Source organism: Manis javanica, chromosome 4, assembly GCF_040802235.1.
Source record: "Manis javanica isolate MJ-LG chromosome 4, MJ_LKY, whole genome shotgun sequence".
In the NCBI taxonomy this organism is placed as follows: Eukaryota; Metazoa; Chordata; class Mammalia; order Pholidota; family Manidae; genus Manis; species Manis javanica.
Genome location: NC_133159.1, coordinates 107,950,505 through 107,975,567, shown reverse-complemented (window position 1 = coordinate 107,975,567; position 25,063 = coordinate 107,950,505). Strand labels below are relative to the sequence as shown.

General features: G+C 47.5%; 2 protein-coding genes across 10 annotated transcripts; both read right to left on the bottom strand.

Moving 5' to 3' along the window:
* Positions 1-8,133: 8,133 nt before the first annotated feature.
* Positions 8,134-13,832, bottom strand: ECM1 (extracellular matrix protein 1). Of its 4 annotated transcripts, none has more exons than XM_073234582.1 (11): positions 13,374-13,832; positions 12,126-12,188; positions 11,944-12,045; positions 11,710-11,790; positions 11,539-11,619; positions 11,181-11,237; positions 10,538-10,860; positions 9,897-10,271; positions 9,197-9,417; positions 8,940-9,027; positions 8,134-8,505 (listed from the first exon to the last, which is right to left on the bottom strand). In XM_073234582.1, exons 1-11 carry the CDS (start codon positions 13,441-13,443, stop codon positions 8,275-8,277), a joined length of 1,692 nt encoding a protein of 563 aa, XP_073090683.1. In that variant the 5' UTR covers positions 13,444-13,832; the 3' UTR covers positions 8,134-8,274. The 4 variants fall into 4 exon arrangements, with proteins under 4 accessions (XP_073090683.1, XP_073090684.1, XP_073090682.1 ...); XM_073234583.1 differs by having other exon boundaries at positions 11,181-11,234; XM_073234581.1 differs by lacking the exon at positions 11,181-11,237 and adding an exon at positions 11,012-11,134.
* A 223-nt stretch (positions 13,833-14,055) lies between these two features.
* Positions 14,056-25,063, bottom strand: TARS2 (threonyl-tRNA synthetase 2, mitochondrial). Of its 6 annotated transcripts, none has more exons than XR_012130351.1 (19): positions 24,906-25,063; positions 24,430-24,623; positions 23,989-24,112; positions 22,979-23,103; positions 22,059-22,176; positions 21,876-21,940; positions 21,556-21,634; positions 20,291-20,437; positions 20,050-20,148; positions 19,529-19,746; positions 18,886-19,048; positions 18,618-18,755; positions 18,372-18,449; positions 16,611-16,711; positions 16,302-16,403; positions 16,054-16,126; positions 15,730-15,758; positions 15,339-15,453; positions 14,056-14,420 (listed from the first exon to the last, which is right to left on the bottom strand). XR_012130351.1 is itself a non-coding variant. In XM_017667634.3 (18 exons), the coding sequence occupies exons 1-18, from the start codon at positions 24,978-24,980 to the stop codon at positions 14,385-14,387; spliced, it is 2,139 nt and encodes a 712-aa protein (XP_017523123.1). In that variant the 5' UTR covers positions 24,981-25,063; the 3' UTR covers positions 14,056-14,384. The 6 variants fall into 6 exon arrangements, 4 of the variants coding, with proteins under 4 accessions (XP_017523123.1, XP_017523121.1, XP_073090681.1 ...); XR_012130352.1 differs by having other exon boundaries at positions 14,320-14,509; XM_017667634.3 differs by lacking the exon at positions 15,730-15,758 and having other exon boundaries at positions 14,056-14,509.

Here is a 25,063-nt window from a genome sequence, read left to right as displayed (position 1 = left end):
TATGTCCCTCCTTCTGCTGACTTTAGGCCTCATTTGTTCTTCTTTTTTGAATTTCGATAATTGTGACTTTAGATTATTCATTTGGGATTGTTCTTCCTTCTTTAAATATGCCTGGATTGCTATATACTTTCCTCTTAAGACTGCTTTCGTTGTGTTCCACAGAGGTTGGGGATTTGTGTTATTGTTGTCATTTGTTTCCATATACTGCTTGATCTCTATTTTAATTTGGTCATTGATCCATTGATTATTTAAGAGCACGTTGTTAAGCCTCCATGTGTTTGTGAGCCTTTTTTGCTTTTTTGTACAATTTATTTCTAGTTTTATACCTTTGTGGTCTGAGAAGTTGGATGGTAGGATTTCAATGATTTTGAATTTACTGAGGCTCTTTCTGTGGCCTAGTATGTGGTCTATTCTGGAGAATGTTCCATGTGCACTTCAGAAGAATGTGTATCCTGCTGCTTTTGGGTGTAGAGTTCTGTAGATGTCTGTTAGGTCCATCTGTTCTAGTGTGTTGTTCAGTGCCTCTGTGTCCTTACTTATTTCCTGTCTGGTATATCTATCCTTTGGAGTGAGTGGTGTGTTGATGTCTCCTAGAATGAATGCATTGCATTCTATTTCCTCCTTTAATTCTGTATTTGTTTCACATATGTTGGTGCTCCTGTATTGGGTGCATATATATTTACAATGGTTATATCCTGTTGTTGGACTGACCCCTTTATCATTATGTAATGTCCTTCTGTATCTTTTGTTACTCTATTTGTTTTGAAGTCTATTTTGTCTGATATTAGTAGTGCAACACCTGCTGTTTTCTCCCTGTTGTTTGCATGAAATATCTTTTTCCATCCCTTGACTTTTAGTCTGTGCATGTCTTTGGGTTTGGGGTAAGTCTCTTGTAAGCAGCATATAGATGGGTCTTGCTTTTTTATCCATTCTTTTACTCTGTGTCTTTTGATTGGCGCATTCAATCCATTTACATTTAGGGTGATTATTGAAAGCTATGTACTTATTGCCATTGCAGGCTTTAGATTCGTGGTTATCAAAGGTTCAAGGTTAGCTTCTTTGCTATCTTACTGTCTAACTTAACTCATTTATTGAGCTGTTATAAACACAGTCTGATGATTCTTTATTTCTCTCCCTTCTTTTCCTCCTGCATTCTTTATATGTTAGGTGTTGTACTCTGTGCTCTTTTTTGTTTCCTTTGACTGCTTTTGTGGTAGTTCATTTTATTTTTTGCCTTTAGTTAGTATTTGGTTGGTCTGCTTTCTTTGCTGTAATTTTATTTTCTCTGGTGACATCTATTTAGCCTTAGGAGTGCTTCCATCTGAGCAGTCCCTCTAAAATACCCTGTAGATGTGGTTTGTGGGAGGCAAATTCCCTCAACTTTTGCTTGTCTGGGAATTGTTTAATCCCTCCTTCATATTTAAACAATAATCTCTGTCCAGTAGTCACATTTTTAAAAAGTCAAATGAAACAAGTGAAATTAACTTAGGTAATATATTTAATTTATTCCAATATTCCCCAAATATATTGCCTAAATACAATCAACACAAATTTATTAATGAGGCATCTTGCTTTTTTTACATGTTAAGCCTTAAAATGTAGTGTTTTTTACAGCACCCCAAAATGTAGACCAGCCACACACAGATTCTGAGTGCTCAATACCCAGTCAAGTGACTGGTGGTTACTATATTGGACAGCATAACCAAATACTGAACTCGAACGTCACTGAAGTAAATATCCAGAAATAGATTATAACAACATGGGTTTTCTCTTTTTCATATTTATATAAAATAATTTGTACAAACTGTTTCTGACATTTGTGTCTCATCAGGAAACAATAACCAAGACACTGTTGAAAACGAAGAAAGTGGGAGGACTTTCCCCGTAGATATCACAATTTGTTATAAAGCTACAGACTGTGTAGTAGTGTACAAGGATGGACACAGACCAAAACAAAGGGTCCAGAAATAAGCCCATGCAAATATGGACATGTGATTTATGACAAATGTGGCTCTGCAAAGCAGTGGTGAAATGAGTCTTTTCAACAACTGGTGCTGGGGTAACTAAATCTCCAAGTGGAATAAAAACTGAATCATTATCCCTACCTCCTAGTATAAATAAAAATCAACTCCAGGCGGATACTAGTCTTAAGTGAGATAAGAAAAACAGTAATACTTTTCAAAAGATAGAAGAGGAGCTTTGTGATCTGACGGTATGAGATTATAAAACAGACAGGAAAAGCACTAAACATAACAATTACATTAAATTTAAGAACATCTTTTCATCAGGCACTATTAAGAGAGCGACCAGGCAAGCCACAGAGTGGATATTTCCAATATATTACCAGTCAAAGAGTTCATATCCAGAATAAATAAAGAACTGCAAATCAGTAAGTCTAGTAGACAAATATGCAAAAGACCTGAACAGACATCTCACAGAGGATATCCAAATGGCCTATCAACAAATAAAAAGATGCTCACCTCATTCATAGTCATGGCAATGCAAATTAAACCCAACACACATTCACCAGAATAGCTAAACAGATGGACTACCTTAGTTGCTGGTGAGAATGTGGAACAAGGAACTTTCATACCATGCAGGTGGAGTAAAAATTAGTACAACCATTTTAGCATTAATTGTTGGAGTGAAGAGACTCTATGACCGAGCAATTCAACTCCTAGGTGTATACCCAATAGAAATGCATAGAGTTCTTTTTATATTAGCGTATTTGAAGTAGCCTAAAACTGGAAACAACTCAAGTATCCATCAACAGCATATAAATTGCAGTATATTTCTAAAATGGAACTCTATATGAAAATGAACATAAATGAATACTTTAAGTCAGACACACAAAAACTACATTCTCTCTGATTCCATTCTTACAAAGTTCAAATGGGAAAAATTAGATGATTGTGCATTATTCACAATAGCCAAAGATGGAGACATCCCAAGTGTCCATCATGGATAAACAAAATGTAGCATATCCATACAGTGGAATCTCACTCATCCATAAAAAGGAATGAAGTTCTGATACATGCCACAATGTGGATGACCCCTAAAAACATTATACCAAGTGAGAAAAGCAAAACACAGGCGTCCCTACAAATACTGAAGGTATTTACATGAGGTTCTTAGAATAGGCAAATTCATAGAGACAGAAAGTGGATTAGAGGTTACCAGGGGCTGGGGGGAGGTGAGAATGGGTAGTTACTGATTAAGGGTAATAGAGTTTCTGTTTGGGGTGAGGAAAACACTTGGAAATTATGATTGTGATGGCTGCACAACATTGTGAATGTAATGAATGCCACTAAATGACACACTTAAAAATTGTTAAAATGGCAAATTTTGTTATATATATTTTACCACAATCTTTAAAAATTATGTAATATACCAAAAACCATTGAATAGTACACTTTAAGTGGGTGAATTACATGGTATGTGAACTATACCTCAATAAAGCTTATCTTTAAAAAACCTAAATGAGTGTTTTAAGGATTCATATTTAGGTGTTAAAACTATAAAGAAAAAGCAAGTAAATTATTACTATTAAGTATCAGGATAGCAATAGTAATTATTTTATAGGGGTAGGAGGAATCTGTGACCAGAAAGCAGCATTATAGCTGCAATGCTGGCAATATCACTTTTCTTGACCTGGGTGGTTGTGGTAGGGAGTTTCATTTTATAATAATTCATTGAACTATACATTCATGTTTAGCACACATTTTAAATGTGTGTTATTTCACATGATTTTTTTTATTTGAAATTCAACAAGAACAAAGTATTGGGGGGTTGGAGGAGGATGGCTTGCTGAGCACACAAGAGCTTAGCCATCTGAGCAGAGTGGGGAAGAGTTTTACTGGAAGAAAGCAGCATGTGAAAGTCCCCAAAGCAGAAAAAAATGTGGTGGATCTGAGGAATTGAAAGGTGGACTACCCAGGTCTGACAAGGCTTAGAGAATAAGAGGAAAGAGGTGTCTGTGATGAAGTCGATGAAATCAAGGACTGGGCAGAGGCCAGATGGAAAGCCTGGGCATCCATATGGGGGTGTTTTAGACATTGTTCTAAGGGAACAGTGGGCATTATTAAGGGATTTAAAGCAGTGAAGTGACCTGGTCAAATCAGTTAGCAAGTCATTCTGCCTGGAGTGTGGGGAATGAATTGGACAAAGTAAGAAATAGGAGCCAGGAGACTAGTTATGAAGCTGTTTCAATAATTCTGAGGGTTGGTGGAAGCTTGGAATAGGGTGGAGGCAAGGGAGAGGTGAGAAATAGTGTCCTTACGCCCTGTGTGCATTTAACAACTCTGATCAACTATATGCAGCACTATCTCATTTTGAAAATGTAACTTAATGTACATATTGTGTATAAGTTTAATGTTATATTGTATATCCTGTTGTGTACATACTATATATGCACATATACACACACTTGTACATACATTTTGAGTACAGAGTTGTGAACACAAAACCATGGCTACTGTATTTCATGAGTGATTTAAGGGATTTCCAAAGGTTATGTTGACTGTGTAACATTTGCCTTATGTACTGACTTTAGAACCTAACCTTGGTGTAAGGAGCAACTCCATTGTTGATGGACTTAAGAGATATTTAGATTTACAGACTGATTGGAATGGAAGGGGAAAATGGAGAGATTAATTAAAGAATGCTTGTAGCTCCAGGAGGAGGGTGTTTCCTGCCCAGGCTTAATTCTCCAGGAGCACCGTGGCTCTATGGCTCTCTCATTGCTCTCCCAGCCTCCCAGTTCCCTGCTCCCATTTGGGAGTAACTCTGTGTGCAGGTCCCTGGTGACTGGCAAACTCCTGACCAATTGTGTACCAGGAACTCAGGCAGAGAAGTGAATGGGTGTTTCCTCTACACTGCCCCTGGTAGGTACACCCATGAGTGACCAGCGGCTCTGTCGCTGGTAAACATCCCATAAATGTGCAAACAGGCTCTTACAGGCACAATGAGTGATATTAAATTCAGGCAGGAATCCTGGTCAGAAAGTTCCATTTTCCTCACAGTGATATTCCTAAGTCTCTTGCTTAAATAACTGAGATGGTGGCTGTGTTTATTGAGATGGGGCACACTGGGGAAGGAACAGTTGCAGAGTAAAAATGACAGCTCATTTTTCTTAATATTTTATGAAAAGTTTCAAAAATATAAGAATTTGACACCTTGTATGGTGAAAACTCACATACCCCCCACCTAGGGTCTACAACTCATTTATTGTTATTTTTTTCTTTTTCACTCCCTACACCCAGAAGAGTTCACTTTTGAACAAGCTGAATTTGTGGTATTTTAAGATACTTCCAAGTGTTGTGTCTAATAGGCCACTGGTTTAGAGCACAGGTGTACATTTAAAGATCAGGCTGTATATGCTGCCTCCCCTTCTTGGCCTCCCATACACACTCAGTACCCTAGAATTAGGCTTTTGACATCTTCCTTCTGAAGGTGATTTCACTTAGGATGACTGAGAGTCCAAATCGAAGTCATTATCATCCTCCTATAAAACCGTTTCCTCTAGTGTACATCCTACCTTATAGCTACCCAAACCTCAAACTTGGGAGTTATCCTAGACATCTGCTGCAAACAGGTTCTGTCAATTCTATCTCCTAAATATATTTTTTAAATGTCCCCTCCCTCTTCATCCCCTGTACAATTAACAGATTTTGGGGTCTCAGAATTTCTCACAATTTTATTGAAGTTATAATCTCACCCTCTGAACCGTCCCTGTCTACCCTCTCACCAGCTCAGCTATTCCTATCCACTGCCTGTCTGTGCATCTGATTTATCTTAAAAAACAAAAAAAGTTCACACCACTTTTCTTTACAGTCCTTCACAGGTGCTTATGTCCAGGTTGGCATAACTTCTACAGTCCTTCAAGATCTTCCAGAAGATACGACTAAGCCTAAATTTCCAACCTCATACCTAGCTTCTCCCTCACACCATTTTTACTGCTCAGCGGCTCTTCAAATATACCAGCCATACCTTCTCCTTTATTGCCTTCTCCTAGATCTCCCTGAAAGCTAGGGTAGGTGGCTCCCACAGTCTTGCGGGTATGTACATCATTAAACATTCAAGACTCCACAGAGGTAAAAATCCTTGAGGATGGTGTTTTAGTCTTTTTTATAGCCAGAAATCAGCACTCTGCCTAACTCAATACGGACACTGTTGACTTGAGCTTAATTTTGCATATATCTAGGGTTTTGTACATCCAACCCTTCCATTACAGCAAAGTCCTATTCAAGCTTGAATTCCTCCATGAAGCTTTCCTACTCCCCTTCAAGTAGGTGGGTGCTCTGACTCCTTTATTCACCGCCCCTAAACTTAATAAGCTGTATTTTAATGTTTATCTATACAGCCAAATACTAACGCTTTCACTTTTTCTTGGAAACTAACTGCAATCCTAATCCATGCTCCCGGGCTGTATCCAAAGCCACCTCCTCCACTTAAATAGTTCCCTGGTCTCTAGAAAGAATTACTTCTTTTAATTCTCTGCTCACGATGCTGATATTTATTTAGCACTTGACAACCTTTCACCGTAGGTGCTTACTATTGCTTTTCCGGTTCTATTCTGCAGCCACATAGACTACACTCTTAAGCATTGCGGCAGTGGTCCTGGCAGTTTGACTCCCTATCAAGCATTTGGCGCTGCTCTTGGTAAATACTGCCCTAAAACATCTCCTGGAAGCTCCTGAAACACCTCCAGGTGGCGGACCCGCCCTCCGGGCCTTCCACCGGCCAGGGCTTCGACTCCCCGCGAGCTCTTTCGGGCCGGGCAGAAGGCAGACTGGCAGCTGGGGTGCCGGGAGCGACGGCCGGGTTTCCACCTCCCAGTCCCTGGGTCCTAGCGGCGTCAGAGGCGCCTCTCGTCTGCGCAGGCGCGGGGGCGGGACACTGAGCGGCTCTCGTCCGCTCATTGGCCCCGGTGCTGGCGGACAAACGAAGGAGCAGCTAAGTCGCGGCTTGGTTAGAAACAGCCTTCCGGGCAAAGTAGAAATAAGTAAATAAATAAAAGGCTGTGGAGGTGGGGAGGAGACAGCGGCGGGTGTCTGGCTGAGAGCCACGGAGTCCCTGGCTGGGGCAGGACGGCGGTCCTTGGCTCACCCTCCTCCGCCACAACGAGCTGGGGAAGTCCCGCCGTCTGGAAAGTTGTCGTGGCCGCAGAGTGACAGAAAAGTCGTCCCGACGGGACCTGGGTCTTCATTCCGATTTTTTTCAGCTCGTTTTAACTGGGGGCAGCTTCCAAGGGCTGTTGAGTCCCGCCACTCTGTGGTCCAGTTCAGACCTGGAGCTACAGCCCGCTCCCCTTAGGGATGGGCACGAAACTCTCCGAACTGCCCTCTCAGGTTTCTCCTGGCTGTCTGCCGACTAGACTTTGTAAAAGGCAAATCAGAGCACATGCTCTTCTTGAAACAGCCAGTGCCCTCGTGCCGCAGAATCGCCAAGATCTGCTTAAAACCCTTGATGAGGCATTCGCGACGACCTGCTTCTTAATTTCCTGGCCGCATCGGGTGGAAGACCACCAGAGGCCCTTTCAGCCTTTGCGCTTCTGCATGAGCTGTCCCTTCTGCCTGAGCCATGGCTGCCCCTTGCACCCTCTACTCTCCTGGAGAAGCTGGGACTTCACCCCCAGCAGAGGTCTTCCCCAGTACTGGCCCCAGCCTTACTGCAAACCTCCCTGCTGGGTTATCTCCTGCTCTTACCATACTGGCACACTGGGAGCCCTACACCACAGCACTTGTATCTGCTAGTTTCCTGGAATGTGAGCAACTTGACAGAAGGGATTGTGTAGTTTCTGGACATGTAGCCCCTGGTCAAGCACAATGGACATAAATGTTCAATAAATGGTTTCTGAATGAATCAATGCAGGGACTTCAAGGATCAAAAGGATCGAACTCCAAGGAATTAAAAATGGGGCTTTGCAAAAACATGAACCATATCTTTTTGCCTCTGAATCCCGATAGCTGGCTAACAAGGTGACACTCCTTTTAAAATACGTGAATACATTTGAGGTGACAAGAGTAAAGTTAAGCCATTTAGTTATATCCCATCACAGCTGTGGACCAGTTTTGCTCGGTGGGGACAGGGCAGTGGGCCTAGTGGCCAGTCACTGAAGAAAATCCAAGCAGCCTTAGGAGGAGGGTGTATTTGTACATGAGATGTTACAGACAACAAAGATGCCAAATCCAAGAGGTGTTTACTATGAGTGTTCAAGGAGGGTGGGGTGGGGTGGAGTTCCCCCAATCTGATCCTCCAAGGCTCTGGGGTGACTCACTCTTCCTTGGATTTGGGCGTGGGGCTGATATTTGTTCCCTGAGTTGGGCTCTGCTCCCCCTGGCCCTTAGCACCCCCAGTGTCTCCAGCCACTAGAGCCACATTCCTCAGATAATTAGTGTTGAAGCAGTTGGTCTGTTCATCTCCAGGACTCAGGTTACAGCAGAGGGCAGAATCTTGCCAGAAGTTACGTCGAGGACCACACAGGTCATTGATGAAGGCTGATTTCTAATGAAGGAGAAGAGTAAAGCAGAGGTGGTAGGGAAGGGGACTGTCAGAGGTCAGGCATGGATTCTTGGGTGCCCGAAGTGCCCCTTCCCTCAGCAGCTTCCCTCTACTGCTCTCTCCCTGGGTCCCTTCCTAGATCTCCTGCCCAGAGAGAGTACAAGGCTGCCTTGCATGGCTAGACTCTGTGACCCACAGATATGCACATTTGCTTGAAGCTTGAGGCCCAGAGAAGACATAAAAGGACTTAGAGGAGTAGGTCAGGTCAGGAATGAAGACTTCTAGAACAAAGAAAAATGTCTTCCCCCTGGTGCTCATTCTGTGGACTAGTTTGAAGTTAAAAAAAAAGAGAGAAGTGGTAGCCAGCAGTTCTAGCCCTCCGTCTTCCCTCCCCCACATTCCTTTGGGGACTATGACCCCCTGTGCCTCCCACTCACCTCCTCCTCAGCACAGCAGGCCTGCTCTGGAAATGGTAGGTCACAGCAGTGGGCAGTCATATTCCGGATCAGCCCAGGAATCTGTTTACTATGTTGGTGGAAAAGGGGCAGGGGTCAGGGTCTTTGGGCATCACTAAGCACCAAAATGATGCTTGGAGACCATAATTTTGCTCATCCCGGTAGCACCTCAGAGGGTCTCCTGGAAGGTAGGTTTTGGGGAAGGGTAGAGAGTTAGGGAAGAACTGGGCAAGACTCACTGCTTGGTGAGAACTCTTCCATTTCCACAGAGATAGCCCATGAGGTTGGGGGTGACTCGGCTGAGGTCAACGGTCAAGATGTCCCTGTCATAATTTGGGTAGGGGGCCCGATGGGCAAAGCACTCATCACGTGCAGGGCTAGGAGGGTAGTGGCAACACAAGTGGTGGTGGGTCTTTATAGCCTGCTCCTGATCACAGTATCCATCAAGGGTATCCTCCCACTGTGGGCCAGAGAGAGGAAGTCAGAAGCCTGGACACTTGGCCCCTTCTCCCCTGACCCTCTGTTTCCCTTACTGCCTCACTCTATAAGATGAAGGACCCCCAGCCCTAGGTGCCAAAGGGGAAGGGTAAAGAGGCAGTTGTGGGTGTACGGGGTGGGAAGGTGGAAGGTTGGAAGCACAGGTAAGGTTCGGAGCTGGTCACAGATGAACTGGAACGGCAGCTGGAGAGGGTCAGGTGAGGCCAAAGCTGGATGGATGGATGGCAGGTGCATGTGTGGGATCATGGGTAGATGAGGCCAGAGTGTAGGAGGAGGGCTCAAGATGAACAGACTCAGATGATGAACACGATGGGTGGATGGACACTCACAAGCAGACAGACAGAGTGCTCACAGTGGGGAGGTACATGGATGAATGGACTGGTGTGATCAGAGGCTGGAGATGGGCAGGCAGGCAGACAGGCTCTTGAAGGGCCCACTTACAGCCTTCCATATACAGGTGTGGTTGTTCCCCTGCTGGCAGCAGTGCTGAAACTCCCCCTCCAGCTGGGTCAGTGCCTGCAGCTGCCTTTGGATGGGGTCAGTAGCTGGGAGGTTGCGTGGCACTGAGCGGAAGCGTCTTAGGTGGCAGATGTTCTTGACATTGTCCAGTGTGGGTACCCCAGGGGGAAAAGGCAACTCGGGGCCAGAGGAAATACCAGGCTGGTGGCTGAGGCAGGCCCGGAGCTGGTAATGCGGCCAGGGAGCTGCCTCCTGGAAGCAGGACATTCGAGCCTCCCCCTGCCGTTTGCAGCACCAGTGGGCTCGAGTCTTGATCGAGAACTCGGCCTCACAGAACCGGGTCATTGCATCCTTCCACTAGAGCAAGAGGGGTGGGTCAGCCCAGTAGCCCACTGTCCATATTCCTGTCTTCCTCCCAGGCTCCAGAAAAGGACTCTGGGCAGGCAAATAAGAGAGAAACAGAGGCTGTCCTCTACTCTCCCGGCATACTGGGGAGGCCCAAGGTAGGGCCAACAAAAGGGACCTGAGGTTGCTGACACGCAGGCCTAGGTTTCTAGTGCTTGAAACGTACATACCCTCTGGGGGTTAAAGCACACCCCCAGGATCAAGAGCCCAACCCTTACCACAAGTTTTGCACAGTCCAAGCGGTTTATGTAGTTTTGACAACGGCAGCAGCGGGAATATCCAGTCTCCAGCAAATTGAGGGTCTCACCCTGGCGAGTAAGGTGGGAGAATCCAGACTGCGGCAAGTTCCAAGGGCCATACACCACATGCTGACGATTAGGAAGGCAGATCTGGTCCAGATTGTCAGGAGAAGGCCGCCCTGGGGGGAAGCCATCCAGCCGGTAGCCCCAGCCCCCTTGGGAGTGGCCCTGTTGGCAATGCTGGGCTGGATTCCAAGACTCAGCCTCTGGGGGGCCACGGTCCACAAAGAGAGCTGGCTTTTCTAGAATGGGGAAAACAGAGTGGGAAAAGGGAACATGTGGAGCAACAGAGAAAGGCCAGATAAGATAGGAAGATTTAAAGAACTTGGGTTGAGGAGAAAGGGTTAGGGGGATACAGGGAAAAAGAGAAATAAATGAATCTGTGGCTCTTACCTTCAGAGTAACTGACTGAAAGGAAGAGAACTGAGGCATGGAAGGTGTCACACTGACAGCATCCCCATCCCAGTGTGGGCCTGCTTCTCAAGGCCTCAGCTTCCTGCTCCCCTCCCCAGGGTCCTGAGCTCCAACACAGGAGAATGGACAGACCAAAGCTATCACTCACCCTGTCTCTGCTTAGGTCGGAAGGTCATCTCCTCCTGATGTGGGAAAGATGGGTCTACTGGGGTAGAAGCAGATGTGTAAGCACAAATCATGTTGGGACAGGCATCTCTAGAAGAGGGGAACCTGGCCAGTTCCCATTCATGAAGAGTAACTCGGTAGAGAAGCAAGTGAAAATATATGCTACTTTTATGCCATTTAATCTCATAACTATAAAATAGGTATTATTTCCCCACTTTTACAGACGAGGAAACTAAGATTTGGAGAGGTAACTTACCCAAGGTTACGCAGCTAATAAATGGCAGAGCCCCCAAAGCCCATGCTCTTCAGGTGCGGGAAGGGTAAGGAGAAGAGTCACTTACCTTCCTTCTGTTCAACAGGGGGCTGGTGAGGGGGCATCTCTTCCTGGAAAGGGATGGCCTCCCTAGGGAGAGGAGGCTGCACTGCAGGACAAGGAGCATGAAGGAGCAAGGATCAGACTGGTGGCAGCAAGACCACGGCGGGCTGAAGGCGAGGCCAAGGCAAGCACTCACCTTCCTCTTCCGCGGGGAGCTGAGGAGGAGGCAGCTCCTCCTCACTGGCAGGGGCGGCTTCCTGGGAGGGAGGTGGCTGCACTACAGAGCAGGGAGTGGGTGAGGAGCCCAGCCCCTTCCCCCAGCCTGGCACCGAGAGAAGGCAAGGGCCTTCTTCCTCCCCATCAGAAGATGGGAGGTCCGCCAGTCTAGAAGTCTGGAGGGGTAACTGGGAAGGGCGTGTGGTGGACTTACCTTCACTCTGTCCCTCAATGTGAGGTCCATGCTGAGAGGTGTCAGGGTAATCCATGGGGAGGGCTCGGGCCTGCGGTGGGGAAGGTGGTGCTGCAGAGCCAACTGGAGGCAAGAGGGGAGATGGTCAGAGCCTGCGGTTCCTTCTGAAAGCCTAGTCCTATACCACTCCCTCAAACTCTTACCTTCTTGAAGGTGGTATGTGAGGTGCTGTGGCCCCAACTCCCTCTGTTCTAGACCCCTGAAGCCTGGAAGAGGAAGGGTCAGTCAGGGGTGGTTTTGAGGAGCTCCTTCTTGGCCCTGAGCGTGGGCTGGGGCGGCAGTAGAGGTCAAGGGTGTAGGAAAGAAGACTGAGACACCAGAAGCCCCTCTGTATTGCTCCTGCTGCATGTCCCCAAATCCACCCCTCAAACACGCCTAGATGAGACCCACTGGGTTCTGTGAAACCTTATAATATGCTGGTAGCCTTGTGGGGGCTAAGCCTTGGGTGTCTCCGATCCAGGCTGAGGGAAATGTGACACATGGGACTGGGGAGGAAGGCTCTCATACCGTTAGTGTCTCTCAGAGCTTCTGGGCTGTCCTCCCCACAGCCTTTTGCTGTGATGCTTCTCTAGTTTTCAAACCTTGAACTGGGTGGGGCCTCACCTGCCCACCTCTTCTACCCTCCCTCCTATCCCAGGCCCTTGAAACATCCATGGGCCTTCTGATAAAGAGCCTAGCCACAAGTTTAAATGCCTCTCCTCCAGCTGGTCCCAAATCCTCCTTTTTATGTTTATGTCTCGATTTACGATCCAGGGAACTGGAATGATTCAGGATTCCTGGGGCAATTATCCCATAGCCACAGGGAAAGGAATCACTTGCAGCTGATCTGCAGCCACAAAAGAGTAAGGCCTGGGAGAGACAAGATGGGGCTTTACGGAAATACAGACAGCTCTATGGTGCTCTCTCATTTCCCCCAGTAATGTTCTGTGCAGCATCCAAACAGATGATATGTGTCTACTAGAGGGTGGCTGTCCGGTCCCCTGCAGATGGACATCCTCTCAACTCCTCTCCTAACTGAAAGGGAGTTAGTCAAGGCTCTCCCATTTTGGGAGGCCTTAGGGCCCCTTTTTCCTCTCCTCTGCTTGATAGGCTTTCTCTCTCAGGCAGAGGCCCCTTACTCTGTGACTCTGCCTATCCCCTCAGGGCTTGTCCATTTCACTCCCATTTCCTGTTTTTTGGCAGCCTCTCCAGGAATCCCTCTCCTACTGTGCCCAATCCCATCCCTGGTTAAAGGCTCCAGGGCCCAAGACTACCTTAGGGCCTGCTCTGAAATGGGGAGGCCAAATGGACAGTCATCCTGCCGGTGGTGAGCCATCCAGGAAGGCTAGACGTGGGCCCAGGCCCACGCTGGCCAGGACCCCTTCGGAGTACTGACTCCAGCCCCAACTCACCTCCTTCAGAGGCTATGGCAACAACAGCCAAGCAGGCCCAGAGCAAGACCGCTGCGGACACAGTCCCCATCCTGGGGCAAGGACTGGTCGGCGGCCACCCAGGTGAGTCCTCTCTGGCAGGTCTGGATCTGAAGGGCCGGGCTGCTGGGAGCCTACTTCTCTGGCTGTTACTGCTGCTGTGAACGGCAGGGCCAGTTCCTTCTTTTTATATGGCTATCTGGGGATAGCTCCCGCCCTCCTCAGCTTCCTGCCATGACTCAGTTCCAGCTGCTCCTCCTCTGGCAGCCACTCCTTCCAGATTCATCCTGAAGCCTCCTGAGAGGATTGAGAAGAATGGGGTGAGGAGAGGAGAGCATTCTTGCGAACCCCCGGAGAAAATGATTCCGAGGATCAGGGAGCAAGAAAGATTTGAGATCTGATTTTGTGCCTCAATTTCTCCACTTCAGCATTGCCTGTTGTGAAGAAGGGATCATCTGACAACCTACTGAATTGGAGTGGGGGAAACAGGGCACTATGGGGTTCAGAGTGGGAACAAGACAGCCATCCCAGGAAGCTTCCCTACCAGGGAGGGACCTGGGCTGCTGCCCCCTCTCCATTTCCCCAGTGCCCTGGGACAAGAGAAAGAGGCAAAGAGTCAAGCTCCCTTTTAACCTCACTCAAGAGTCAGAGATGAAGACACATCTTGATGAGTTTCAAGTTTATTATTTTTAGTTTCACTCTCCTCACATCCAAAATGGCTCCCCCAGACCAAATCTCTTCCGAGGAGAGCAGATTCATGCTTCCACATGAGCTCCCAAGAGCCTGAGGCCCTCCAGATCTTGTCAGGCAGGTTGGGCTCTCCAGTGTGAAGGGAGGCTGGTGGCTCCTGCAGGTCTCTGTCACGTCTGTATACATAAGCTCAGAACATCTCCTCAGCATTGGGGACTCTGGTGCTCTGTAGCTCCAGCAACCGTTGTATAGCCTCAGTCAAGTCCCGTTCCCCCAGCCGGCGGTTATCCCGAGTCCGAACGTTCACTGTTCTCTCACTCTGCTCTTTCTGGCCAACCACTGCAGGAAGAGGGGAGGTGAGGCTCTCAGGGAAAATTCATCCACATGGGACATCTTCTTTAATAAGCAGAAGCTTAAGAGACCTAAATCTTTAGGAAGGGTGAGAGCAAAGTTCAGATATGGTTCACGGAAAGGATATATTTAGCTCTCTTCTTACTCTCTAGTTCCCTGCTCATCCTGAGGAGATAAGGGAATGTTCCAGACATTCCCCTGCAAACCTTATCACTTGCAGTCAGGAGCCCAGGGGTCACAGATAGTAGGGTCAGCCAGAGAAAGACAAACAGGTCAAGCAGCAGCCACAGAGAAAATTTGTGTGTGTGTGTGTGTGTCTCTGTGTATACACACAATAGAGAAAGGAGTAGAAGACACATGCAAGTCCACAGGACCATGGGCAGCTTGCCTAAGTGCTGGCAGGGTCAGTGAGTATATAAAACTGGAGAACCAAGAAATCTGATTGAGGAGTTTCTGCTCTTCTCCTTTAATAAAGAGCTCTGAACCTTGGAAGATGAAAAAAAAGAGTAGGGCTTGACTTCTCTCCTTAAGGACTTTCTCCTCACCCCTTAGGGCCAACTCCATGGAAGACTAGAATAAACAAAGCTAATTAATGCCTTATGAACCCTTCCTGTCCCTTTCTCTCTGATGCCCCCTTGGTTAATTAATCTAACAGACATAAAGAACTAAGGTGAGGAGGGTCAGAAAAAACTGTACTTAGGGTCAGTCGTAGTTGTCAGGACATGAAGAAATGTAGGGCCCAAATGGCTCAGGTGTCCTGAATCCTGGTTCCTGCCTAGCTCAGGTAATGAGCCCCAACTAACCCCAAAATGCAGATGATCAAACTTATTAGATATGAAACAACAGTGTAGAGGGCAGGTGGAAGGGTGCAGGGTTCTGAGGGCCTGTGCTGATCTGATCACTTACCAAACTGAAAATTGTAGTGGGTGAGCTGAGCTCGGCGGACTCTCCGGCTGAGAGTCAGTCCACAGTCAGTGTCCAGGTCGCAAGCCAGTCCTGCAGCTTGCAGGCTCTGCTGTGCCTGGAGCAGAGGTTTGGTGATAGGAATTTATTTTACCGGAAGGCTGAAGAGCTAGAGCAGTCTGATCCCAATTTCCCCCAACCCCCCAATGGTCTCCCTTCCTTGGCCTCAGGGCTCTCCAGCTCTCACGTCCAGCCCTCCTCACCCATCCCTGCATGGAGGGCCCTTCCCAGCCCTCAGAGCTGCTTGTCTCCCTCCTCCTGGAGCTGAGACCACCACCAACTCCCTGGACTCTGCCAGCCTTGAGCCACTGCTCTACCCAACCAGGTGCTCAACTCTGGTATTGTCCATGTCCTTACTTCTCTCTAAAAAGGAAAAACGAAACCAATACTTACCCAAGCCCCCTTTGGTGCCAAGTGCTCAGCTATCAATGTTTAACATTTGTTAATTTTTTACACATCTCCACAGGGCGTGGTTAGTCTCTTTACTCTGATGTGGAATTTCTACCATGTAGGCCAGCAGCCATTCAAGCCCAGTCTTGTGGCTCCAAGTGCTGTTCCCCTTCCACTACCCAGTGTGGCCTCTTCCTATGCACTGCTAGTCCCAGACTCCCTATTAGACCTGCTTCAGCCCCTGTCTATACCCCCAACTCCTCCTCACCTCCCTGGCATATTCCTCTTGCTCAGTCCCCACAGGGATGACCACTACCTGGAACGGGGACAGCCACAGCGGCCTGGTTGAGAGAGAAGAGGAGAGGGCAAATTACTTCTTTTGGCTCTGATCCCAAGTGTGGCTGCAGGGAGCAGACTGGAGAAGGAAACACAAGCTGCTGTCTGCAGGGGGCCAGAATCTCGAGCATGTAGTATCTAGTTTGATGGCCAGAACAAATCTGGGGTCTGAGGTCTCACCATTTTCCCCCACAGCTTTCTGCCAGCACTCCCAGCATCCTTTCCACAGAACCTAGCACTGCTCGGTGAATAAGGACTGGACGCTCTGGGGTCCCTGCCTGCCTGAGAAGGAAAAAGAATGGAATGGAAGGAGTGTTACAAACTGCATCAAGATCACCTTCCACTTTTCAAGAAATACTCAACTCTGGCAGGGGAGGGTGTGCAGGATTTGGTTTGGCTTTTAGGGGCAGAGAGGGAAGGTAGAGGGAAAATGGTTCTTCATCTACTCAATGGACAGCCAGGGGAAAAAGGGATGGAACAAAGTTTTACCTCTTGTACTGGAGGTTAAATCTCAGGGGCAGTTGGAAGTCAAGCTGGATTGTCCCACATTGATGGGGCCGACCCAGAGCATCTTGGAGGTGCACATCAATCTGGGGGAAACAGATGTGAGGGCATGAGGAAAAACTAGAACTACCTCCCACCCCCTCCCCACCACCTACTGTTTTGAGAGACATGCTACCCAGCTGTCTTATACTCTGCTTCACTCACTGGGAACTCTGGCAGTGACTCTTTACACTGAATAATGGTATTATTACATTCAGGGACATTAACAATGACACACCCTGGCCTCTCAATTCCTTGAGCTCTTCATCTCAAAGACCTCCATCTACAGCCATGCTACGGGTGTCACCATCCACATCCCGTCATCGCCTGGAACGGTTGCACCTCTGAAACAGTCCATCAGACACCCTGCTCTGCTCACTGTCTCTTGGCCCTCCAGCTCTGACAGTTACTCCTAGTAATGGCTCTTCAACATCTAGGTTCTTTACTCCTCTTCTTTCTTCCCACTCACAGGTACCACCCACCTTTCTTTTTTTCCCCATGTAGCTATAACCACTCTCCTTGGTTCCCATGTATCCCTGTTCTTCTGTCACATCCACATGGCAGGACTACCCCTGATGGGCCCTTTAACAGAACCACTCAGTGCTGCCCACCATGACCAACACCACACAGACGCAGAGGGGCGACACCGCCATGTAAGAAGTCACTGTTTCAAACCTCACCCAGACCCTTGCTGCAGCCAGTGATCGTTCAGTGGCCCTAATCAGCCTGTGTCCTTTCTCCTCTGGGGTTTCCAAGCTGCTTCCTCTTTCTCTTCGTGCCTTCAACCTCCTCACTGACCATTCTCCTCTCCCCTGCTCCTGTCTCAGCAAACTAGCCTACTTCTCATCTCATGGTGAAATCAGGTAATTGGCACTATCAGATGGGAAAATACCTCAGCTTCCTCTCGCCACACCTGTAAACTTCCTTTCTTCTACCCCCAGGCTTTCCTCCTGTCCCCAGGATGGAACAATGGCAGTGGGGGTCCTTTCTGTTGCGGGCCCTCAGTCCTGCCCTTCAAGTCTCCCCAGGAACCTCCCTCTACAGAAACCCCGGCTACAACTTCACTCCTCCCTGATCGAAACATAACATAACAGCTCTCCTTATCATAACCTTTAAATATGTTCTCAAGTCTCCCCCTACAACAAAATCTCTTTTCACTATTTAGGCCCCTTCGGCTACTCTCTTTGCCTTTTTAAAAGCCAAAATTCTTAAAAGAGTTAGGTTCATTCATTTACCTCTGACTCCACCCCTGGTCCCCACTTTATCAAAAATGGTTCTTCAAAACCTAACAGACTTTTTACTAAATCCAGCACTTTTCAGTCTTTTTCTCCTCTTTTTTTCACTTATTCCAACTTGCTGTGTTAGTTTCACCCTTCCCCCCAGCCTTTATCCACAGTTTCCTCCTGAAACACCTCTTTACTTGGCTAATAATTACCTTTTGGTTCAGAGGGATTCCTGCATGAAGCCCTTTATGGCCTCCTGAGGAACAAGCTCCTCAGTGCCCATATGGCCCTGGTGCTGTGACGCCACGGCGCCCTGTCTGCTTCCCACAGCCCTCATGAGACCAGGAATTCCATGGGCAGGAGCTGGATTGCTCTTCTTTACATCCTATACTGGTTTACAAATATTCCTCCTTATCTATTGAATGTTTAATAAAACCTCACAAAAAAGGAATAAATGAAACTCTAACCAGGGTCTCCAGCTTACCTTAGGCCCATAGAAGGCACCATCTCCAGGGTTGAGGTCCCAGGGTTCTCCAAATTCTTCCAGAGCCTGTTGAAGGGCCTTTAAAGGATGAGGCACAAGAGGACGATATCATCTCAGACTTCAAGAGCAACATGACCATCCAGCCCCCAACAAATAACCCTATTAGCATATGCCTCTACTGAGAACCCTCATGCCCTTGCACCAGAGAGTGGCTTACCTGCCTCTGCTTCACTACCACCTACTCACCTGCTCAGCCTGGTCCCAGTGGCAAGGCTCTCCCAGGAAACCGGATGGCCGGGTGGACAGTGCCAGGTGGAAGGAGAAGCCAAGGACAATGTAGACAGAGCGGAGGAAATCAAGACATCCTCGGATCTCTGCTTCCAGCTGGGACAGGAAGTAAAGAGGGGTCAGCTGTGTGCTAGCTAGAGCTTTGGGAGGGTCAGGATGTTGGTGGTTCATAAGGAGAATGAAAGGTGGTTTAGAAAATCCTTTGGTGGAGCTGGGGAAGGGCCACCTGATCCAGTGCACAGAAGATGTGAGCGTCATCCTGCTGGAAGCACCGCAGCCGGGTCAGTCCTCCCAGACTACCAGAGGCCTCTGCCCTGTGCAGGGCCCCAAAGTCTGCCAGTCGCAGGGGCAGCTCTCGCCAGGATCTGGGCCGGTGGGCAAACATCAGGCTGAAGTTAGAGAGGGGGAGGGTCAGGGCCACGGGGAAAAGTAGCCCCTCTAAGATTGCTCCTCTGCCCAACCTGCCTGTTTCCCTTCTCTGCACCATCAGGTAACACCTCATCCAGCCTCAGTAGACTCTCTCACACAGTCCTGCCAACCCATGCAATCTGAGCCCTGACTATTTCAAAAGTGAATTTCTCAACAACAAAGATAACAGACATCATTTACTATTCCCCTGTTCTGTGAGGGGCACTGAGTTGAAAGAGGAACCTCCGAGAGCAACTCTAAACCCTTGATGTTACCCATAAGGAAAATGAAGCTTAGGAAAGTATAATCATTTCCCTAAATTCACCAGGTTAGAGGGTGGATTAGACTCAAATCAGGTGTCCCAACACTCTTCCAAGGTGTTTTCTGGCACTTAATATTTAGCCATCTGGTTGCCTAGTGCCAGCCCTGGGAGGACCCAGGCTTTTGGGGTCCCAGCTCACCAGTGTGCAGGGCAGTTCATGGGCTTCAGGGCGAGCGTGTCTGTGGGAGGGCTGGTAGAGTGGTCACCCGGGTTGCTGACAGGCCTGCCAGAGCCTGGGGACTGCAGGGCAAACATGTCTTCCCAATAATGCTCCCAGTGTCCTGACTGCTCCCACAGTTTCGTAGAAAACAGTGTGGGGGTTTTCACTTCTAAGAAACCACGGCGGGTATACTCGGCCTGGAAAGGAGGGTACAGACATGGTAGGCCGGAGTGACTGGGCAGAGAGGGGGCAGAGTAGCAGCTGTGTGACTCTTCTGGGCCCTCAGGTCATGTTCATCACAGCCATAGCCTATTGAATACCATGCTCCCTCTCTCTGCGCATCCACTGTAGGCCACACCTTTCTAGTACCTTGATAAAAGTCAACAGCCCTTTACAGTATTCATGTTTATGCTTCTAACACTCTTTTTTTATCACTTGGTTTCTTCTAGGCCGTCAGTCCCTCCCCAGTCTCCTTTCCCCTGGTCTTGAGTCCCCCTTACCCTGATAAAAGCCACCAGTGCATTATAGACCCTTGTCCCTCGAGGCAGGAAGAAGCAGCTCCCAGGGCTCAATTTGTGGAAGAAGAAGAGCTCCTGTTCCTGGGGCCAGGAATGGCAATGGTTACTTCAAGGGGAAGGCAGGGGCTTTGAAACCCAGAAGAAATAATGCTCAAGCTGCTGGACTCTGCTCCCGGCCTCACAGTCAGGTTCCTTCATCCCCCCACTGCCCAGATCGCTGTACCTTCCCAATGCGTCGGTGGTCCCGTAACTCAGCTTCCTCCCTCCACTCTTCCCAGGCCCTCAGCTCCTCCACAGTGGGAAAGGAAATCCCTGACACTCTCTGCAGTGTCTCTGGGGTGCCTGACAACCTCCACATGGATGACGAGTTCTATGGGAGGACATGGGGGGTCAAAGTGAAGGTGGGGAGGACTAGACACCCAACTCTCCTTCAGTCCTCATCTGATACTTTTGGTGTGAGCATCACAGGTGTGTCACTCTCACCTCTCCACCACCCTTTCCACCATCACCACCATGAAGAGAACCACAACCCCTTTGCCATGGTTACAACCTTGGAGGTGCTTGACTCTTGATTCCTATGTATGTCCTGCTCAAGCCTAACCTTGCCCTGCCACCTCTCTCTCACCTCATTCTCACTGCCACTGCCTGGCTAGCACCCTTGGTCTTAGTTCCTTCCTCTTCCAGGCAAGGGGCACTCGAGGGAGAACCCTAAACTTTGGTCAATTGTGAATCTATCCATCCCCTTATCAATCTCCAATACAGCTGCTAGAAAACTCAATCCCCCATATTCCTAACCACATGAAATTCATATGCTCTTGCTTCCTCTTTCCTTGAACAATACTATGAACAACAGCCTGTATTTTATACCACTTTTAGCTTTCCTCACTTTATCCTGCATTACTTGGCTTTGTCTTAATGATACAGGAATTAACAGCTTCATTTTGCAGATGAGGAAAATGGGTGAGGAGATTTACCCAAGGCCACATGCTCCATCAGTGGCACAGTGAGGACTAGGTGCAGATGGCTAGGTGTTCAGTTCAGGGCTCTTTTCTATGTTCCTGCTGCTCCCCTCTCTCCCCGCTCCCATTCCATCTACAACTCACTTTGCCCAGAATTAGTATTTTCATGAAAGGCATGCCTTTGACTTGGAGTACTTCCCCGATGCCTGTCAAGTGATGTTCCGGATGTCCTCTCTCCACTGTGTGACCATGACTGGTCTGCTCATGCCCTCCTTCTCCAACTCCCTGTCTCCCTGAGCACAGATGTCTGACTATGGGATTTGAATTTGTTTTGGCCTTGGCAGGGTGCCCTGTATCTGCCTTCAGTTTGGGAGTTTCTAGGTGGCAGGGACTAAGTATCTTTCTCCTTCTGGATTCCCCCTTTAGCTGTTAGAATGGAGAAAGGGCTGAGAGAGAGGATTCTCTTTCCACTTCCCTGCTTACTCTAGTGAAACAGGAGTCTCAGCCTAACCCTGCCCTCACTACTGACCGTCAGCAGTTTCAGTCCTCCTATCTGTCCAGTATGCCGAAGGTGGGGGCCCCGGCAAAGATCAACCAATGTGCCGCACCTGGAAGAAGGGAAGGGCCAGTTAGTGGCTTCCAAATTCTTGAGCTTCTAGTTTTCTTTCTCTCATGGCCTTTAGCTAACTGAAAGGTATCAAGAACTGTTCTACAGAGAGCACTGGAAGATAAAAAACAATTTTTCTCTGGAGCAACAGATTACCTTCTCTTCTTTCCCTTATCTCATTTATGGCCTCCTTTGCCACATCTCCACCTCTCTCTGTTTCTTTCAGCTTTGACAACTCTTACCCATACACTGTTGCTGTTGGACCTGTCACTTTCTTCTCGATCAGGCGAAGCTTAAAGGGGTTATCCTGAAAGAAGGGAAGAGTGAAGATAAGTTTTTATTTCCTTAAAGATGTCCTGGGAAAGAATCATCCTTTCCCTCATGCCTCTCAACTTTTCCTCTTAAACTTGGCATCTCCTCCCCACCTTGAAAAGCTGGCGAAGCTCATCCTGGGAAGCCTCTAGCCTCCGGAAAGGTTGAGCAGCAGCTGCAAATTCCTGGCAAATCCTCTCCAAAACTGGCAGCTCTAAGCCCCGGACTGTTCTGGAAATATGAGAGTTGGTTGGCTTGTATCCTCTAGGAAGCATCACCTGCGTGACAAACCTATTGGCTAGGGGGTGAAATCCTGCCCTCCAGAAACATCTAGAATTATTGGCAAAAACAGACAAACTGAGAGAAAATATAAATCAGAAATCAGACACAAATTTTATAATTGGAACAAAAAAGCTCTATGCATGAAATTAGAAGTTGAGTGCAGGCAGTCTGGATGGACAAAATTAGAGCAAGAGTAATGAGGGGTGAAGTAAAAGTTGGAGGATTCATAAAGGTAGAGAAGGTAAGTTTCAAGCAGAATTAGACAGAAAAGGAAAGACATGGACTAGTGTTGGAGGTGGTACCAATGTCCTAGATGAGGCCTGGAGAGACCCTCAACTCCAGCTTCTCTTTCAAATGAAACATGCCCAAGGCCCCAGAAAGGGGCCCTGAAATCACCTAGTAAAATGGTACATATTCTAAATTACAAGATGAATTAGATCTGAGGAGCTAATGTACAACATGGTGACTATAATTGATAATCCTGTATTGTAAAATTGAAATCTGATCAGAGAGTAAATCTTATGCACTCTCAAAAAAGAAAAAAATGAGACGATGAAAGTGTTAATTAACTCAATTGTGGGAATCCTTTCACAATGAAAACATGTATCAAATTTTCACATCATACACTTTAAGTATCATTACAATTTTGTCAATTGTACTTCAAAAAATTTAAAAGTAAAATAAAATATCGTGAAATATCTAAAAATGAAACCATCCCAGAATCATTCTCTTCCTTCCTTGTGCTACTCACCGTTCCTTTCCCAGGAAGAAATCATGATAGAAGCCACATTCTGTACTCGGACCTTGGCAGAGTATAGCACCTAGGAGTTGTTCAGCTGCTGCCCCCAAGACATGGCTGCTAGAGTGCCAGAATACCTAGGTTCACAGGAAAGGAGTTCATGAGTTCATAACATTCTTCTTTAACCCCCCGTTTGCTGATCCTTGCCTCAGAGAAGCTGGTATGAAACCAATATGACTCTTTTAGGAATAACTTTCACAAAATGGGGAACCTGACCTTGACGGTGACCAAAAGAACAGAAAAGAAAGCAACAGGCCAGTAGGAGTAGTGTACTGAAGACAGCAGCTTATAGCCCCACTTCTCAGTGCTTCCTGGTCCTGCAGCCTAAAAGCAGGAAGCCAGCCAGTTGTCTTTTGCTGCTCCTCATGTCCCCTTTTAGGGCTTCAGAGTAAACTAATTTCTGAAGACAGTGGTTCCTAAGGGCTCTGTTCTTTTAGTCCTATTTTTTTTTCTATCCTAGGAATTAGTGTGATGCAACTACTCCTGTAGGATTTGGTCACCACTTACACACAGGTGAAATGAGAACTTAATTTTTTCTGGATACTAACAGATGACGTCTGCATTACCCAAACTGACAAGAAGAGGACAAGGTGACATGGGGAGGAGGCCAGGTTGTGTGCTCAGCTGTGGAAGCCAGATTAGAATGAAATACATTACAGTTGACTTATAATGAAGGTCTCAAGTTGGGGGACCGAGTCGGCATATTAACATTATCCTGTTTTCAACTTACCATCTCTCCCTTTCACTAGCACAAATGATGTCTGCTTAATAGATCTAAACTAAGTAAAAACCTTCATCTTAAATTTCCAGCTTAGCCACAAGTAGTCAAGACAAGCCATCTGTGGTAGGTCTTCCTCCCTATTACAACTGGAGAAAGTGAGGCAAAAGAAATAAATACTATAAATGCCCTACTTCAATACCTCTTAGTTTAGTAGACACTGTATTCCTGAAAAGGAACTTACTGCTTTCCCCTCTGTGGAATCGAATGTCAGAAATCTGATGTCAGAATCGGTCTCCAAGGGCCGCTCCAGATCATAAGGTTCTCCATTCACTTGAGCAGCAACTGCAGTACCTGCCAGAGGTGAACTTCAGCAGTGGACAATGGGAGATAAAGAAAAAGACCATTTACAATCCACAGGGGAAGAGGACTAATCTCTTAGCAACTCCAAACTTGCAAAGGGGAAAGGTGTTACCACAGCAATACAACCTACCATTCTTTTCCCAAAAGATAACAGAGGAAGGGCAAAGACTGTGAAACTAATGCAGATAAAAGTGGACCCTCAGGAAAAGACTATATTAATGGGGATGGAATAGAAACAAGCATAATTTTCTTTCTCTGCTGAAGTCCAAATAAGTGCAATGGTAGAATAATCATCCTGGTAGCTATGAAATGGGTCTCGTACCTGATCTGCTGGGCTAGTTGGTAAGGAGTTGTGTTCCATGCTACAGCATCCATTTTCTGGCCTCCGGCAAGTGTTATCTTAATAGTCCGGTGTTCCTTCTGTGCCATGCTTGCTAATCTCTTTACTTGAGCAGCCCATAGCTCCTCAAAAAGGCTAAGCCGCTCTGCTAACCAGTGTGGAGGCGTACGCACAGCCTGGCAGGAAAGATGTTAGGTGACATAGGTCCCAGCATTCCTTCCTGGGACTGGAGATGGTGGGAGATGAGGTCATTTAAGTGGCCTTGGTCCCAATCCCCACTCTTTAAGAGGATTGGGTAATACAGGGCCCTAGGCGGGGAGCCCGACGATCCCCAGGCTGTTGACCCCAGGAAAAAGATGATGCAATTAAGGGCTAGGGTAGTCGAGTCCGGGTACTCAGGGCGGGGGCAGGAGTGTTATGCTGGGTTGAGCCCGATGCCATTCGTAACTTTGGGGTACCTTACGGTCCGTGCGTAGCCTGCAGGTTTGTAACCCTGGGAACCGGAGCCGCCGCCACCGCTGATACAGTCCCATGTTCCTTCAGACTCATGCCTACATCCTCAAATTATCGTTGCGTCTGCTTCACCAGATTCCTCAATTGGTTTCTGGCCCGACAA

Coding starts and splice junctions, on each gene's coding strand:
- ECM1 (XM_073234581.1), bottom strand. CDS start 13,443: ATGGGGACTGTGTCCGCAGCGGTCTTGCTCTGGGCCTGCTTGGCTGTT. Junction 12,046..12,125: donor CACATACCACCTTCAAGAAG/GTAAGAGTTTGA, acceptor TCTTGCCTCCAG/TTGGCTCTGCAGCACCACCT. Junction 11,791..11,943: donor CATTGAGGGACAGAGTGAAG/GTAAGTCCACCA, acceptor CCTGCTCTGTAG/TGCAGCCACCTCCCTCCCAG.
- TARS2 (XM_017667632.3), bottom strand. CDS start 24,980: ATGGGACTGTATCAGCGGTGGCGGCGGCTCCGGTTCCCAGGGTTACAA. Junction 20,438..21,555: donor GAGGACTGAAACTGCTGACG/GTCAGTAGTGAG, acceptor GTCCTCCCATAG/AACTCGTCATCCATGTGGAG. Junction 20,149..20,290: donor ACCACCGACGCATTGGGAAG/GTACAGCGATCT, acceptor TCCTGGCCCCAG/GAACAGGAGCTCTTCTTCTT.